The sequence below is a fragment of the Bombina bombina genome, chromosome 2 (genome assembly GCF_027579735.1).
Source record: "Bombina bombina isolate aBomBom1 chromosome 2, aBomBom1.pri, whole genome shotgun sequence".
NCBI classification, from domain to species: domain Eukaryota; kingdom Metazoa; phylum Chordata; class Amphibia; order Anura; family Bombinatoridae; genus Bombina; species Bombina bombina.
Window position 1 is genome coordinate 715,639,266 of NC_069500.1, and position 18,737 is coordinate 715,658,002.

General features: G+C 42.1%; 1 protein-coding gene across 3 annotated transcripts in view; it reads right to left on the minus strand.

The window, feature by feature from the left end:
- Positions 1–18,737, minus strand: part of ZCCHC7 (zinc finger CCHC-type containing 7) — a 644,222-nt gene that overhangs the window by 24,749 nt on the left and 600,736 nt on the right. For all 3 annotated transcript variants that reach the window (XM_053702726.1, XM_053702727.1, XM_053702724.1), the window contains exon 8: positions 7,774–7,891. In XM_053702726.1, the coding sequence (XP_053558701.1) occupies positions 7,774–7,891 (118 nt within the window). The remainder of the gene's footprint in view (positions 1–7,773; positions 7,892–18,737) is intronic.

The following is an 18,737-nucleotide window of genomic DNA, read 5'->3' on the forward strand; positions in this document are numbered from 1 at the left end:
CCGTTCTAGCTGAAGAGATGTCCAAATAGAACAATACTTTCCATGAAAGTAAATAATGTCCAGAGCAAATATATGCTCAAATAGAAGAGCCTGAAAAGCCTTCAGAACCAAATTAAGACTCCAAGGAGGAGAAATTGGCTTAATGACAGGTTTGATATGAATCAAAACCAAAATGAGGAATATCAGGAAGTAACACTGCCTTAAAAAACTCTTCTAGCAGAAGAAATAACCAAAAGGAACAATACCTTTCCAAGAAAGTAATTTAATGTACAGAAAATGCATAGCCCAGGACACTCATCTACATATAGTAGATAGCCAAACCAGTACTGAAACGAGAATCAGTAGAGGTAATGGTATATAAGAGTATATCGTCGATCTGAAAAGGGAGGTAAGAGATGAATCTCTACGACCGATAACAAGAGAACCTATGAAATAGATCCAGTAGAAGGAGACCATTGAATTCAAATAGGCAATACTCTCTTCACATCCCTCTGACATTCACTGCACTCTGAGAGGAAAACCGGGCTCCAGCCTGCTGCGAAGCGCATATCAACGTAGAATCTAGCACAAACTTACTTTACCACCTCCACGGGAGGCAAAGTTTGTAAAACTGAATTGTGGGTGTGGTGAGGGGTGTATTTATAGGCATTTTAAGGTTTGGGAAACTTTGCCCCTCCTGGTAGGAATGTATATCTTATACGTCACTAGCTCATGGACTCTTGCTAATTACATGAAAGAAATTGTCGAGAGAGGGCATCAGCCCTAACATTCTTACTACCAGGCAGGTAGGAGACCACATAATTAAATTGAAATAAAAATAGCACCCATCTGGCCTGTCGGGGCGACAAACGTTTTGCTTCGGATAGATAAGTTAAATTCTTGTGGTCAGTAAGAATGAGCACTGGTACGCTAGTACCCTCGAGAAAATGCCTCCATTCCTTGAGTGCCAAAATTATGGCCAGTAATTTCCCTGTCGCCAATTTCATAATTGCACTCCACTGGAGACAATTTCTTAGAAAAGAAACCACACACATGCAAGGAACCGTCAGGCGTAGGACATTGAGACAAGAGTGCACCTACTCCAGTCTCAGACGAATCGACCTCAAGAACGAAAGGCAGGACAGGGTTAGGATGAGCCAGAACTGGAACGGCAACAAAAGCAGTCTTAAGACTATCAAAGGCCTTAATGGCAGTAGGTGACCAATGGAGTGGATCATTCTCTTTACGGGTCATGTCTGTGATAGGTTTGACCAAGGAAGAATTTTTTTTAATAAACTTTCTATAGTAATTGGCGAACCCCAAAAAACGCTGAATAGACCGAAGACCAACTGGCGAGGCCACTGCAGAACTGCAGACAACTTGTCAGGATCCATGGAGAACCCTGCAACGGAGATAACATAACCTAGGAAGGTTACTTGAGACTGATGGAACTCACATTTCTCGAGTTTACAAAACAGGCCATTCTCATGTAGTCTCTGAAGAACCTGTGTAACATCAGAACGATGAGCCTCAAGTGTGGGTGAATATATGAGGATGTTGTCTATGTACACCACAACACACTGTTGCAACATATCTCGTACGATATCATTTATAAATTCCATAGGCCAAAGGGCATTACAAGGTAGTCTTAATGCCCGCTCCTGGTGTTAAATGCTGTTTTTCATTGGTGGCCCTCCTTGATCCTAACGAGATTGTACGCTCCTCTCAAATCAAGTTTAGAAAAGACCGTAGCTCCCTTGAGGTGGTCAAAGAGTTCCGTAATGAGTGGAATAGGGTATGCATTCTTAATGGTAAGACGAATAAGACCCCTATAATCGATGCATGGTCTTAACTCGCCACCCTTTTTCTTCACAAAGAAGAAGCCAGCCCCTGCAGGAGAGCAAGATTTGTGGATGATCCCCCACGACAGAGCATCGGCAACATACTCCTCCATAGCACAATTCTCTGACAGACAGAGGGTAAACCCGGCCCCGAGGAGGAATGGCTATGGGTTGCAGGTCAATGGCACAATCTTAAGACTGGTGAGGAGGCAACGTACCGGCACGCACCTTGTCAAAAATGTCGAGGAACTCTCGGTACTCCTCTGGCAATTGAGATACCGAAGAAGTGTACAAGACCTTAACAGGTTTCTGAAGACAAGTGGAAATACATTGCAGAGACCATTACAAAATTTCGGACCTGCGACAATCGAGACTTAGATTGTGCTTTTGGAGCCAGGGATAACCCAGAACAACTGGAAAATGCAGAGAGTTTATCACCTGGAACTGGAGGGTTTCAAAATGTAGAGCCCCAACAGCCATGGATAACGGAGCGGTTTCGTGAGTAACGAGTGTGGACTGGAGGGGCCTGCCATCAATGGCCTCAATAGCAAGCGGAACAGACTGAGGCAAAACAGGAATGGAGTGCTTCGATACAAAAGCACTGTCAATGAAATAGCCCGCAGCACTGGAGTCAACAAGAGCCTGGGTGACTATGGAGAAGTCCACCCAGGAAAGGACAACCGTGACCAAAGGTTTCTCCTTTAGCGGTTCTGGGGACGAGGATAAACCACCCAAGGTCTGCCCCCGACAGGACCTTAGGTGCGAGCGTTTCCCAGCTGTGTAGGACAAGACTTTAAAATGTGGCCCTGTAACCCACAATAGAGGCAGAGCCCCTCCCTCCTCCTAAAGGCCCTCTCCACCACGGAGAGAAGCGTGAATCCCAACTGCATTGGCTCAGCAGTACCTGGTGACTCGGGATCAGGAGGCATGGGAGGCGAGGGAGGCATGGGTGGGAACGAACACGTAGGAGACAACGGAACAGGAGGCTTCCGCAAGCGCTCCTTGAAAAAGGGCCTCTCTCTGAGTCTGATGTCAATTAGGATAAAAAAAAAAAAAAGACACCAATGCCTCAAGATCCTCTGGTAAATCCCTGGCAGCAACTTCATCTTTAATCGCATCAGAGAGCCCATGAAAGAAGGCGGCAACAAGGGCTTCATTGTTCCAACCTACCTCTGCGGGAAGTGTACGGAAGTCAATGGCATACTGAGCAACAGATCTTGTACCTTGCTGAATGGACATGAGATGTTTAGCAGCAGAGGAGGAGCCAGCCGGAACATCAAATACCCTTCGAAAGGAGGCCACAAACTCAGGGTAATTTGAAATCACAGGTTTATTAGTCTCCCACAAGGGATTAGCCCAGGCAAGAGCTGTGTCAGAGAGTAACGAGATGAGAAATCCCACCTTAGCTCTGTCAGAGGGAAACGCCTGAGGTAACATCTCAAAGTAAATGCCCACCTAGTTCAAAAACCCTCTGCACTGAATAGGATCACCTCCATATCGCTGAGGTAGAGGTGCAGAACGGGACATGCTCCTGGTAGGACTAGGCGCAGCAGCGGAAACAGGAGCAGCCACAACTTGCGGAACACTTTGGTCCAAATGTGCAGTGCGAGTCATCAGGGTTTGCAGGGCTAGTGCAAATTGATCCAAACGGTGATCCTGTTCATCCATCCTGGAAATGATGGTAAAGGTGGATTATTAGCACCATCAGGATTCACGGCCCTTGCGTAATGTCAGGGTGCCAGGAATCAGACTGAGACGAGAAGTGCACAAATAATCACACCTTTATTAATAACAAAAAATAATAAAAAGTCCACAAGTCAAATAACAAGCCAGGAGTCAAAGCCAGAGCTGGTAGTCAGACGAACCGAGTCAGGAGCTAAAGCGAATAGTCAGAGGAGTCGGAATCAGGAACAAGGAGAACAGCAGAGTCAGGAACAAGCCAGGGATCAGGAACCAGGAGGGACGTCAGCCAGCCAGGTAATACACAGGAACTGGAACTCACAAACAGGTCTGACACAACGCAAGGGCAAAGCATACTGAACAGAGGCCATTTAAATAATAAGTGATGACATCACAATTCTGAGACTGCAAGCTGTCTCACATGGATGATGTACACCAGTCTGACCATAAGAGGGCGTGCAGGAAATGAGCAGCATCACACACTCTGCACCAGACTCAGCAAGAGAGGTGAGCAAAATGGCTGCCAGCAGCACATGGCAAACAAAGCAGGGAAAAAACCCTGACAAATTATACTTTTATGGACCACATATACTATTTATCTTAGACCATACTACACAATATTTGTAACCACAAGACCATATTGAGATGCCACTTTTTCCTCATATTTTAATCTTGTATTTTTCCCATTTTTAATTTGTCAATAAAAGTTATGTTTTTGTAAACCAGTCATAATCTGCGTCCCTATTAATCTGAGGCATAGAGTGCTACATTTGCATTCTTTTGTGGAATTCTATTTGTCTTTCCACATACTAGTAAAAAAAATAGTATACCAGTGTGAAAGGATCAAACTGAATTATTCCCATTCCACCCTTTTTATATATATATTATGGTACGCAGCACTGTTGCCCTCTATCACCATTACTGTATGTTTTTGTGATGGAGGTATTAAGTTATATATAACTCAGATATTAAAAAGGTATAAGCATCGGAGAGGTAGACTATAAAATAGTTCTCTATGCAATCAACGTTTTTCTTACACTCTCTTCTCGTATTGCTTAATGAGATGGATTTCCGCTGTCAAAGCTAACCCCAATTTGAACTCCTAAAACGGTATCTCTGGCTACTCCACACTTATAAATTCATCAAAATTATGGGTTTAAAGTCAAAACTGATTCCACCAAGTATATATTTTTCCAGAATCTCACTTAGTTGAATTATTAAGCCTTGTTAAAATATATACAATAGAATTAAAAATGTGGAAACAAAAACATTATCCTGTATAGGGATAATTAATGCAATTAAAATGTTTGCTCTTTGTATTTTATATCTTTTCCAGACCTTGTCCATTTCACTACCTAAGGTATACTAAACAAAGGTTTAAGTGTACCTAATTTGAGGTACTAAGTGCTAGCTTCTCATCTTACACTAGTAGCAGATTGGTACAAGAATGTGCAGAGTAAAAAAGTAGGAGTAGGTGCAGCTAGACCATTATTTGGAAGGAAGCCCACAGCTAGGCAGGCTTTGTTGTTTTCCATCCATTCATGGAAATTAATTAACATGCCATTTACAATAACCTCAGAGGCGTACACGGTATGGGATCAATTGATCAAAAAAGCTAATAACATTTCAACAGTTCCTTTGTTGTTGATGTCTCTCCTACAAAACCATGCCTGTTTAGCCATGCTCCACACACAGTAACTCCCCTAGGTTCTAATATGATACAGCTTACGTTACAGTGTTAACGTTCAGAATGGTAAACTAAAATTGAGACTATAGAATTATTATTATTATTATCAGGTATTTGTAGAGCACCAACAGATTCAGCAGTGCTATAAACATAGGCGGTAAACAAGGTAACATTTATAGGGGGTCAAATGGGTAGAGGTCCCTGCCGAAAGTTGCGCTGTTGTAATCGGCTCTTATGAGGGTGATCTACAAACAGCTGGGCTCATAGGCTTACATGCTAAGGGGTCCAAGGGGATAGCAGTGGAGTTAGGAAAGGTTCTGTGTAGGTTGTATGCATCCCTGAATAGTACAGTCTTTAGGGAGCACTTGAAGCTTTTAAAACTAGGGGAGAGTCTTGTGGAGCGAGGCAGAGAGTTCCACAAGATGGGAGCCAGTCTGGAGAAGTCTTGTAACCGGGAATGTGAGGAGGTAACAAGAGAGGTGGAGAGTAGGAGATTGTGGACAGAGCAAAGGGGTCGGAAGGGAGAGTATCTGGAGACAAGGTCTGAGATGTAGGGGGGAGCAGTGCAGTTGAGGGCTTTGTATGTCAGAGTGAGAATTTTGGGTTTAAGCCTGGAGGCAAGAGGAAGCCAGTGAAGGGATTGGTAGAGAAGTGCAGCATGTAAGGAAGATGAGCCTGGCAGAGGCATTCATTATGGATTACAAAGGAGCTAGGCGGCAGCTAGGGAGACCAGAGAGGATGGAGTTACAATAATCGAGGCGGGAAGGGATGAGTGAGTGGATTAGAATCTTAGTTGTGTCTTGTGAAAGGAAATGTCTAATTTTAGAGATTTTTTTTTAAGGTGGAAGCGGCAGGCTTTAGCCAAGCCTTGAATGTGAGGAGTGAAAGAAAGATCTGAGTCAAGTGTGACCCCAATACATGAAGCATGTGGGGTAGGGGTAATGATGGAGTTATCGACAGTTATAGAGAAGTTGGGGGAGGAGATTTTTGAAGGCGGGAAAATAAGAAACTCAGTTTTGGAGAGATTTAGCTTAAGGTAGTGAGAGGACATCCAAGATGAGGTATGAGAAAGATAGTGAAACGGGTTTGCAAGGAAGAAGATAGGTTCAGAGAGGTAGATTTGGGTGTCTTCGGCATACAAATGGTATTGAAACCCATGTGACTTTATTAAGGAACCTAAAGAAGATGTGTAGATTGAGAAGAGAAGGGGACCAAGGACAGAGCCTTGCGGTACCCCAAGAGAAAGTTGTAACGGGGCAGAGGATGCCCCAGATAAGGCTACACTAAAGGTACGGTTAGACAGATAGGAAGAGAACCACGAGAAAGCTGTGTTGCAAATGCTGAAGGATTGGAGGGTTTGGAGCAAAAGAGGGTGGTCGACAGTATCAAAGGCTGCAGACAGATCAAGGAGGATAAGCAGAGAGAAGTGGCCTTTGGATTTTGCTGTAAGTAGGTCATTGCTGTCTCAGTGGAGTGGTGGGGGGCAAAATCCAGATTGCAGTGGGTCAAGGAGGAAGTTTATTGTAAGGAAATGGGATAGACGTACATATCCTATTTTGTCGAGAAACTTCGAGGCAACAGGGAGTAGGGAAATAGGGCGGTATTTGGATGGGGAGGTTGGGTCGAGAGAAGGTTTTTTGAGGATAAGTGTGACCAGTGCATGTTTAAGAGATGAGGGAAATATACCAGTGCTGAGGAGGAGGTTGAAGATGTGTGTGAGTATAGGGGTAAAAGTAGAAGAGAGGGCAGGGAGTAGCTGTGAGAGGATGGGGTCGAGGGGACAGAGGATAGTATAAGGGCCAAAACTGTAACAGGGGCAAAAGAGATAAATTTATGGCTAAGTGGGTTTTGGATGATAGTGAGGTTTTGAGGGGGTTTGAGACCGGTAGCATGTTGAGAGCTAATTTCTGATGGAGTCTATTTTGTTATTGAAGTAGCTAGCAAAATCTTGAGCTGAGAGAGAAGTTATAGTAAGAGGTGGGGGTGGGGGAGAAAAGTATTGAACGTGGAGAACAGAAATTTTGGGTTTGAAGAAAAAGTAGTAGATAAGAGTGACAAAATAATGTTGCTTATATAGATTAAGGGCAGAATAGTAAGAGTTCAAGATGAACTTGTAGTGAAGAAAGTCAACTGAACTCCGAGATTTTCTCCAGTGTTGCTCAGCAGTACGGGAACATCTGCGTAGGTACCGTGTCAGAGGAGTATGCCAGGGTTTAGGATGAGTGTATGATAGAAGTCTGATATTGGGGGCTTTGTGTTAAATAAATATCTACAGATTTCAAATTTTATAACACATCACCCGAATAAGGTGAACATAAGTAGACCCCTAATGACCTTTGAATCTCTTTCCTATACTACAAATTCTACTAAAGGGACATTGCCTCAGCTAAATAAATTGTTGGCACTCCATCACCCTCATGTTCTTCCCTCCTTCACTAAAAAATGGGAGATGGAACTCTAGAGACAAAACATGTAATGTTCCAACATATGATTAAATATGAGCAAATCTCACTTTTAAGTGAGTATAAGGAAAATGAATATGAAATTGCTATACAGATGGTATTTAATAATAAATATTTACAGCACCTTCAATCTTGACTTTTGCCCTCCAATTCCTTTTCGAGATTTCATATTCTCGGTCATAGTAGAATACAAGCTGGCAGGTAGGGAAGCTCCCATTGAACATACGCTTTTCATTACATTCCTGGAAAAAAAATATTTTAATAAAAATAGTTATTGATTTTGCTCTATAATAAATATAATAAAATATATAAAATAAAGTTAATGTAATCAATATGTAATACATTATTGCATTTAATAATAAACATAATTTTTAAAGCAGTTAAGTATCTCACTTTTACTCCAATATTTCACTACACTTTCCAATTTTGTTTTAGCAAGAAAGTAAAACAGAAGCATATTTCTAACAAGGTCAACTGGGCCAAAGAATAACTCACAGTTGGATGGAGCAGCAATTTTGGAGTTATTTTAGCTAAAATCTTAAATATGTACTATTTATATCATACTGCTAAAAACATGTTCCTTATCATTCTTTCCCTGTCCCCCCCCCCCCCAGTTTTTTTTAATATATCGTTTTAGGTGACAACAGCATTTCCCAATCAAACCCTCAGCTCACAGGTGCTGTCCCTGAATGCCACACCAGAGATGAACTAAAGTGTATTATGCATAACATCACATGGTTTCATATTGTTTTACGTGTAGGAACAACTGCAAAAGATATGCAGGGGTTGGCAGCTGTGGCCTATGGAAAAAAAACATAATTTATGCTTACCTGATAAATTTATTTCTCTTGTGGTGTATCCAGTCCACGGATCATCCATTACTTGTGGGATATTCTCCTTCCCAACAGGAAGTTGCAAGAGGATCACCCACAGCAGAGCTGTCTATATAGCGCCTCCCCTAACTGCCACCTCCAGTCATTCGACCGAAGACAAGCAAGAGAAAGGAGAAACTATAGGGTGCAGTGGTGACTGTAGTTTAAAGTTAAAAAATACCTGCCTTAAAATGACAGGGCAGGCCGTGGACTGGATACACCACAAGAGAAATAAATTTATCAGGTAAGCATAAATTATGTTTTCTCTTGTAAGGTGTATCCAGTCCACGGATCATCCATTACTTGTGGGATACCAATACCAAAGCTAAAGTACACGGATGAAGGGAGGGACAAGGCAGGTACTGAAACGGAAGGTACCACTGCCTGTAAGACCTTTCTCCCAAAAATAGCCTCCGAAGAAGCAAAAGTATCAAATTTATAAAATTTTGAAAAAATATGAAGCAAAGACCAAGTCGCCGCCTTGCAAATCTGTTCAACAGAAGCCTCATTTTTAAAGGACCATGTGGAAGCCACAGCTCTAGTAGAATGAGCTGTAATCCTTTCAAGAGGCTGCTGGCCAGCAGTCTCATAAGCCAAGCGTATTATACATCGTAGCCAAAACGAAAGCGAGGTTGCCGAAGCCCTTAGGCCTTTCCTCTGTCCAGAGTAGACAAAAAAAAAAGCAGATGTTTGACGAAAATCTTTAGTAGCTTGTAAATAAAACTTTAAAGCACGAACCACGTCAAGATTGTGTAATAGACGTTCTAATCCTTCTTCAAAGACGGGACACAATGACGGAACAACAATCTCCTGATTGATATTCTTATTAGATACCACCTTAGGTAAAAACCCAGGTTTGGTACGCAAAACTACCTTATCTGCATGGAAGATCAGATAAGGGGAATCACATTGTAAGGCAGATAACTCGGAAACTCTACGAGCCGAGGAAATAGCTACCAAAAATAGAACTTTCCAAGATAAAAGTTTGATATCTATGGAATGAAGAGGTTCAAACGGAACCCCTTGAAGAACTTTAAGAACCAAATTTAAACTCCATGGTGGAGCAACGGGTTTAAACACAGGCTTGATTCTAACTAAAGCCTGACAAAAAGCCTGAACGTCTGGAACATCCGCCAGACGCTTGTGCAAAAGAATAGACAGAGCAGAAATCTGTCCCTTTAAGGAACTAGCTGACAATCCTTTTTCCAATCCTTCTTGGAGAAAGGATAATATCCTGGGAATCCTGACTTTACTCCATGAGTAACCCTTGGATTCGCACCAATATAGATATTTACGCCATATCTTATGATAGATTTTTCTGGTGACAGGCTTTCGTGCCTGAATTAAGGTGTTAATGACTGACTCGGAGAAGCCACGCTTTGATAAGATCAAGCGTTCAATCTCCAGGCAGTCAGTCTTAGTGAAATTAGATTTGGATGGTTGAAAAGACCCTGAAGTAGAAGGTCCTGTCTCAGCGGCAGAGTCCATGGTGGAAAGGATGATATGTCCACCAGATCTGCATACCAAGTCCTGCTTGGCCACGCAGGCGCTATCAAGATCACCGATGCTCTCTCCTGCTTGATCTTGGCAATCAGGCGAAGGAGCAGAGGAAACGGTGGAAACACATAAGTCAGGTTGAAGGACCAAGGCACTGTTAGAGCATCTATCAGCGTCACCTTGGGATCCCTGGACCTGGATCCGTAACAAGGAAGTTTGGCGTTCTGGCGAGACGCCATGAGATCCAGTTCTGGTTTGCCCCAATGAAGAATCAATTGTGCAAACACCTCCGGATAGAGTTCCCACTCCCCCGGATGAAAAGTCTGTCGACTTAGAAAATCCGCCTCCCAGTTCTCTACACCTGGGATATGGATAGCTGATAGGTGGCAAGAGTGAATCTCTGCCCAGCGAATTATCTTTGAGACTTCCAACATCGCTAGGGAACTCCTTGTTCCCCCTTGATGGTTGATGTAAGCCACAGTCGTGATGTTGTCCGACTGAAATCTTATGAACCTCATTGTCGCTAGCTGAGGCCAAGCCTGAAGAGCATTGAATATCGCTCTTAGTTCCAGAATATTTATCGGAAGGAGTGTCTCCTCCTGAGTCCACGACCCCTGAGCCTTCAGGGAGTTCCAGACTGCCCCCCAGCCTAAAAGGCTGGCATCTGTTGTTACAATTGTCCAATCTGGCCTGCGAAAGGTCATACCTTTGGACAGATGGACCCGAGATAGCCACCAGAGAAAAGAATCCCTGGTCTCTTGATCCAGATTTAGTAGAGGGGACAAATCTGTGTAATCCCCATTCCACTGACTGAGCATGCAGAGTTGCAGCGGTCTGAGATGTAGACGGGCAAACGGCACTATGTCCATTGCCGCTACCATTAAGCCGATTACTTCCATACACTGAGCCACCGAAGGGCGAGGAGTGGAATAAAGAACACGGCAGGAATTTAGAAGTTTTGATAACCTGGTAAATCCTCATTTCTACAGAATCTATTAGAGTTCCCAGAAAGGAGACTCTTGTGAGAGGGGATAGAGAACTCTTTTCTTCGTTCACCTTCCACCCATGCAACCTCAGAAATGCCAGAACTATGTCCGTATGAGACTTGGCAATTTGGAAATTTGACGCCTGTATCAGAATGTCGTCTAAATAAGGGGCCACTGTTTTCCCCCTGCGGCCTTAGGACCGCCAGAAGTGACCCCAGAACCTTCGTAAAGATTCTTGAGGCTGTAGCTAACCCAAAGGGAAGAGCTACAAACCCGTAATGCCTGTCTAGGAAGGCAAACCTGAGAAACCGATGATGATCTTTGTGTATCGGAATGTGAAGATAAGCATCCTTTAAATCCACTGTAGTCATGTATTGACCCTCCTGGATCATAGGTAGGATGGTACGAATAGTCTCCATCTTGAATGATGGGACCCTGAGAAATTTGTTTAAGATCTTGAGATCTAAGATTGGTCTGAAGGTTCCCTCTTTTTCGGGAACCACAAACAGATTTGAATAGAATCCTTGTCCCTGTTCCTCCTTTGGAACTGGGTGGCTCACTCCCATAACTAGGACACAGTGTAAAAATGCCTCTCTCTTTATCTGGTTTGCAGATAATTGTGAAAGGTGAAATCTCCCTTTTGGAGGAGAAGCTTTGAAGTCCAGAAGATATCCCTGGGATACAATTTCCAACGCCCAGGGATCCTGGACATCTCTTGCCCAAGCCTGGGCGAAGAGCGAAAGTCTGCCCCCTACTAGATCCGTTATCGGATCGGGGGCCAATCCTTCATGCTGTCTTAGAGGCAGCAGCAGGCTTTTTGGCCTGCTTACCTTTGTTCCAAGTCTGGTTAGGTCTCCAGACCGATTTGGACTGGGCAAAAGTTCCCTCTTGTTTTGTATTAGAGGAAGTTGATGCCGCACTCGCCTTGAAGTTTCGAAAAGCATGAAAATTAGACTGTTTGGCCCTTGATTTGGACCTGTCCTGAGGAAGGGCATGACCTTTTCCTCCAGTGATATCAGAAATGATCTCCTTCAAACCAGGCCCGAATAGGGTCTGCCCCTTGAAAGGAATATTAAGCAGCTTAGACTTTGAAGTAACGTCAGCTGACCATGATTTAAGCCATAGCGCCCTATGCGCCTGAATAGCAAAACCAGAATTCTTAGCCGTTAGTTTAGTCAAATGAACAATGGCATCAGAAACAAAAGAATTGGCTAGCTTAAGTGCTCTAAGCTTGTCAAGTATATCATCCAATGGGGTCTCTACCTGTAAAGCCTCTTCCAGAGACTCAAACCAGAAGGCCGCAGCAGCAGTGACTGGGGCAATGCATGCAAGGGGCTGTAGAATAAAACCTTGTTGAATAAACATTTTCTTAAGGTAACCCTCTAACTTTTTATCCATTGGATCTAAGAAAGCACAACAGGGACAGGGATAGTAGTACGCTTAGCTAGTGTAGAAACTGCTCCCTCCACCTTAGGGACCGTTTGCCATAAGTCCCGTGTGGCGGCATCTATTGGAAACATTTTCTTAAAAATAGGAGGGGGAGAGAACGGCACACCTGGTCTATCCCATTCCTTAGTAATAATTTCTGTAAACCTCTTAGGTATTGGAAAAACATCAGTGTAAACAGGTACTGCATAGTATTTATCCAATCTACACAATTTCTCTGGCACTGCAATTGTATCACAGTCATTCAGAGCAGCTAAAACCTCCCTGAGCAACACGTGGAGGTGTTCAAGCTTAAATTTAAATGTTCATATCTCAGAATCAGGTTGAATCCTCTTCCCTGAATCAGAAAAATCACCCACAGAAAGAAGCTCTCCTTCCTCAGCTTCTGCATATTGTGAGGGGGTATCAGACATAGCTACTAAAGCGTCAGTATGCTCTGTATTTCTTCTAACTTTCAGTCTAAAGAGTCCTTAAAAGAAGCACAGTCTTCCAAAAGAATAGCAGTACGTGCAGCCAGAGTGGAAATTGCCCCATACACCTTAGGAACTGTTTTCCATAAATCTAAATTAGCAGCAGGCAAAGGATAGCATTTTTTTAAATTTATTTATTAAAGGGACAGACAAGTTCAAAAAAACCTTTCATGATTTAAATAAGGCATGTAATTTTAAACAACTTCCCAATTTACTTTTAGCACCAATTTTGCTTTGTTCTCTTGGTATTCTTAGTTGAAAGCGTTCATATGCTAATTTCTTAGACCTTGAAGACTGCCTCTAATCTGAATGCATTTTGACCTCTAGAGGGCATTAGTTAATGTATTTCATATAGATAACATTGAGCTCATACACGTGAAGTGACCTAGGAGTGAGCACTGACTGGCGCAAATGCAAATCTGTCAGAAGAACTAAAATAAGGGGGCAGTCATCAGAAGCTTAGATACAAGGTAATTACAGAGGTTAAACGTGTATTATTATAACTGTGTTAGTTATGCGAAACTGGGGAATGGGTAATAAAGGGATTTTCTTTCTTTTTAAACAACAAAAATCCTGGTGTTGACTGTCCCTTTAAGCAAGCATTTACAAACAACGATTCATGAAGTCTTCATGTATAATACAGAGCACTTAGTAAATATATCACATTCAAAAGGTAATACAACTACAGAAATGTGGTTGTCCTTATTTAGCCACCACTCCTTCTGTGAAATGTGTGCTGTATAACTTGCTCACTATATATTTTTTTTAAACATACAGTCGTCTGCAAAAGTTTAGGCACCCCTGACGATTTCCATGATTTTCATTTATAAATAATTGGGTGTTTGGATCAGCAATTTAATTTTGATCTATCAAATAACTGAAGGACACAGTAATATTTCAGTAGTGAAATGAGGTTTATTGGATTAACAGAAAATGTGCAATATGCATCAAAACGAAATTAGACAGGTACATAAATTTGGGCACCCTTGTCATTTTGTTGATTTGAATACATGTAACTACCTAGCACTTATTAATTGAAACACACAATTGGTTTGGTGAGCCCAATAAGCCTTGAACTTCATAGACAGGGGGATCAAATCATGAGAAAAGGCATTTAAGGTGGCCAATTGCAAGTTGCTGTTCTCTTTGACTCTCCTCTGAAGAGTGGCAAGAGGGGCCTCAAAACAACTCTCAAATGACCTGAAAACAAAGATTGTTCAACATTATGGTTTAGGGGAAGGCTACAAAAAGCTATTGCAGAGATTTAAGCTGTCAGTGTTCACTGTGAGGAACATAGTGAGAAAATGGAAGACCACAGGCACAGTTCTTGTTAAGGCCAGAAGTGGCAGGCCAAGTAAAATATCAGAGCGGCAAAGGATGGTGAGAACTGTCAAAAACAGACCACAGACCACCTCCAAAGACCTACAACATCCTCTTGCTGCAGATGGTGTCACTGTGCATCGTTCAACAATTCAGCGCACTTTGCACAAGGTGAAGCTGTATGGGAGAGTGATGCAACGCCACAAATAGAGTCGCTTGAGGTATGCAAACGCACATTTGGACAAGCCAGCTTCATTTTGGAAGAAGGTGCTGTGGACTGATGAAACAAAGATTGAATTATTTGGTCATAACAAGGGGCGTTATGCATGGCGGCAAAAGAACACAGCGATCCAAGACAAACACTTGCTACCCACAGTAAAATTTGGTGGATGTTCCAACATCCTGTGGGGATGTGTGGCCAGTGCCAGCACTGGGAATCTGGTTAAAGTTGAGGGTTGCATGGATTCCACTCAATATCAGCAGATACTTGAGAATAATGCTGAGGAATCAGTCACAAGGTTGAAGTTATGCCGGGCTGGATATTTCAACAAGACAACGACCCAAAACACTGCTCAAAATCTACTCTGGCATTTATGCAGAGGAACACGTACAATGTTCTGGAATGGCCATCCCAGTCCTAGACCTGAATATCATTGAAAATCTGTGGGGTGATTTGAAGCGGGCTGTCCATGCTCGGCAACCATCAAACCTAACTGAACTGGAGATGTTTTGCAAGGAGGAATGGTCCAAAATACCTTCATCCAGAATCCAGACATTCATTACAGGCTATAGGAAGCGTCTAGAGGCTGTTATTTCTGCTAAAGGAGGCTCTACTAAATATTGATGCAATATTTCTGTTGGGGTTCCCAAATTTATGCACCTAATTTTGTTTTGATGCATATTGCACATTTCCTGTTAATCCAATAAACCTAATTTCACTACTGAAATATTACTGTGTCTAACATATAAATTGTATTTTTGAAAGGGGCCAGAATTTGTCGCCTAGTTGGTAAATCTAGGTAGTCTAGGTATAGTTTCCACTTCTCTAAAAATCGGGGTATTCTAGATATCATATCAGACATTGTGTCAAATTGCTCGCAGACCAAGTACTGTTAACATAGTCCTTTTCAAGGACACAGTAGAGGTGGCCTCAAAGTGTAGCCATCTACAAAAGATACATTTTCTAGCCAGCAATATAGCTATCACTAAGAACTTTTTGCCGTCTTGTCCCTCAATCTGTAGGTGATCAAAGAACAAAATATTGGGAAGTGTGAGGTTAGTTGGGCGGCACATTACTTTTGATAGCCAAAATGACACATGTCCCCAGTATCTTCTGATTTTGGGGCAGTACCAAAGGTAATGTAAAAAGTCTAGATCTGGATAAGAGCATTCACCACAGACATTAGTAAAGTATTTTCTCCATTTGCTCAATCTATTAGGGGTAAGATAATCCTGATATATAACCCTGATCTGAGATTCCCTGAGATCTGAGGCCAATGAGATAATTAAATCCCAACAGGATCTAACACTACATATAGGGGATATTGTATAATTGCCCATACAGAATAATGTCTGGATGATACTCAACAGGGAGGTTTCCCAGAAACTATTACAGCTATTTAGGACATGATTAGCATAGTGTCTCAGTTGAAACAATGGAAACATATGTTTCCGGGGGTTTGGGTATAGTTTGTGTAAACTTTCAAAAGACTTAACACATCTGGTCGTGTCTCCTAATACCTTTCCAAGAGTGTCAATTCCCAACTTCTTCCAAATGCAGAATACAGAATATAGAGTCCCAGGTACAACTCTAGGATTGCCACATTTTAGAAGATAGTGTGAGTGAAAATGATCTCTTGTCAGGCACTTATTCACATATTGCCATGCTAATATTATGTCTCTAAACATGGGATGGTTTGTAAACCAGTCGGTAGTTCAGTAAAGGTTGCATGGGGTATGAAAGATAATGATACTTGGTGTAGTTGAAATTCTTTCAGATGTGTAGAAGAGAAGTTTTGGGTACCTAGTTGCCAGTCTAGAGCAAATTTTGCCAAAGATGCCCAATTATAATACCTGAGCCTCCCTTCAAGTATGGTAAGTATAATTTTTGGAGGCTGAGCCATGGCTTTTTACCCTTCCATACGGCTAGATTTAGAGTTTTGTCGGTAACGACCTGCGTATCCAACGCTGGCTTTTTTCTGGCCGCACCTTTAAAATAACTCTGGTATTGAGAGTCCACAGAATGGCTGCGTTAGGCTCCAAAAAAGGAGCGTAGAGCATATTTAACGCAACTTCAACTCTCGATACCAGAGTTGCTTACGGACGCGGCCAGCCTCAAAAACGTGCTCGTGCACGATTCCCCCATAGGAAACAATGGGGCTGTTTGAGCTGAAAAAAAACCTAACACCTGCAAAAAAAGCCGCGTTCAGCTCCTAACGCAGCCCCATTGGATTGAACTTGATTCTGATTGGCTGATTCCATCAGCCAATCAGAATATTCCTACCTTAATTCCGATTGGCTGATAGAATCCTATCAGCCAATCGGAATTCGAGGGACGCCATCTTGGATGACGTCATTTAAAGGAACCGTCATTCGGCTAGTAGGCGTCGGGAGAAGAGGATGTTCCGCGTCGGATGGAAGATGATGGCTCCCGAAGAAAGAAGATTGAAGATGCCGTTGATAGAAGACTTCATCCGGATCATGGACCTCTTCAGCTCCCGCTTGGATGAAGACTTCAGCTGGATCATGTACCTCTTCAGCTCCCGCTTGGATGATGACTTCAGCCGGATCATGGACCTCTATAGCCCCCCGCTTGGGCTTGGATCAGGACATCGGAGGAGCTCTTCTGGATCGATCGGTGAACCTGGTATGGTGAAGATAAGGTAGGAAGATCTTCAGGGGCTTAGTGTTAGGTTTTTTTTACAGGCAAAAGAGCTGAACTTCTTGGGGCATGCCCCGCAAAGGGCCCTGTTCAGGGCTGGTAAGGTAAAAGAGCTTTGAACTTTAGTAATTTAGAATAGGGTAGGGCATTTTTTTATTTTGGGGGGCTTTGTTATTTTATTAGGGGGCTTAGAGTAGGTGTAATTAGTTTAAAATTGTTGTAATATTTTTCTAATGTTTGTAAATATTTTTTTATTTTTTGTAACTTAGTTCTTTTTTATTTTTTGTACTTTAGTTAGTTTATTTCATTGTACTTATTTGTAGGAATTGTATTTAATTTATTTATTGATAGTGTAGTGTTAGGTTTAATTGTAGATAATTATAGGTATTTTATTTAATTAATTTATTGATAGTGTAGTGTTAGGTTTAATTGTAACTTAGGTTAGGATTTATTTTACAGGTAAATTTGTAATTATTTTAACTATTTTAGCTATTAAATAGTTCTTAACTATTTAATAGCTATTGTACCTGGTTAAAATAAATACAAAGTTACCTGTAAAATAAATATTAATCCTAAAATAGCTATAATATAATTATAATTTATATTGTAGCTATATTAGGATTTATTTTACAGGTAAGTATTTAGCTTTAAATAGGAATAATTTATTTAATAAGAGTTAATTAATTTTGTTAGATTAAAATTATATTTAACTTAGGGGGGTGTTAGTGTTAGGGTTAGACTTAGCTTTAGGGGTTAATACATTTATTAGAATAGCGGTGAGCTGCAGTCGGCAGATTAGGGGTTAATAATTGAAGTTAGGTGTCGGCGATGTTAGGAAGGGCAGATTAGGGGTTAATACTATTTATTATAGGGTTAGTGAGGCGGGAGTGAGGCGGATTAGGGGTTAATAACTTTATTATAGTAGCGGTGCGGTCAACTCGGCAGATTAGGGGTTAATAAGTGTAGGCAGGTGGAGGCGACGTTGTGGGGGGCAGGTTAGGGGTTAATAAATATAATATAGGGGTCGGCGGTGTTAGGGGCAGCAGATTAGGGGTACATAAGTATAACGTAGGTGGCGGTCGGCAGATTAGGGGTTAAAAAAATTTAATCGATTGGCGGCGATGTGGGGGGACCTCGGTTTAGGGGTACATAGGTAGTTTATGGGTGTTAGTGTACTTTAGAGTACAGTAGTTAAGAGCTTTATGAACCGGCGTTAGCCCAGAAAGCTCTTAACTCCTGACTTTTTTCTGCGGCTGGAGTTTTGTCGTTAGATTTCTAACGCTCACTTCAGCCACGACTCTAAATACCGGAGTTAGAAAGATCCCATTGAAAAGATAGGATACGCAATCGACGTAAGGGGATCTGCGGTATGGAAAAGTCGCGGCTGAAAAGTGAGCGTTAGACCCTTTTTTGAATGACTCCAAATACCGGCGGTAGCCTAAAACCAGCGTTAGGAGCCTCTAACGCTGGTTTTCACGGCTACCGCCAAACTCCAAATCTAGGCCATAGAAAGGTACAAAACATCTGGTTCAGGGCTAGGATGTCTCTATGTTGTAAGAGGAGTGGGAGCATCTGCATGGTGTATAACAGTTGAGGCAAAATGTTCATTAAAAATA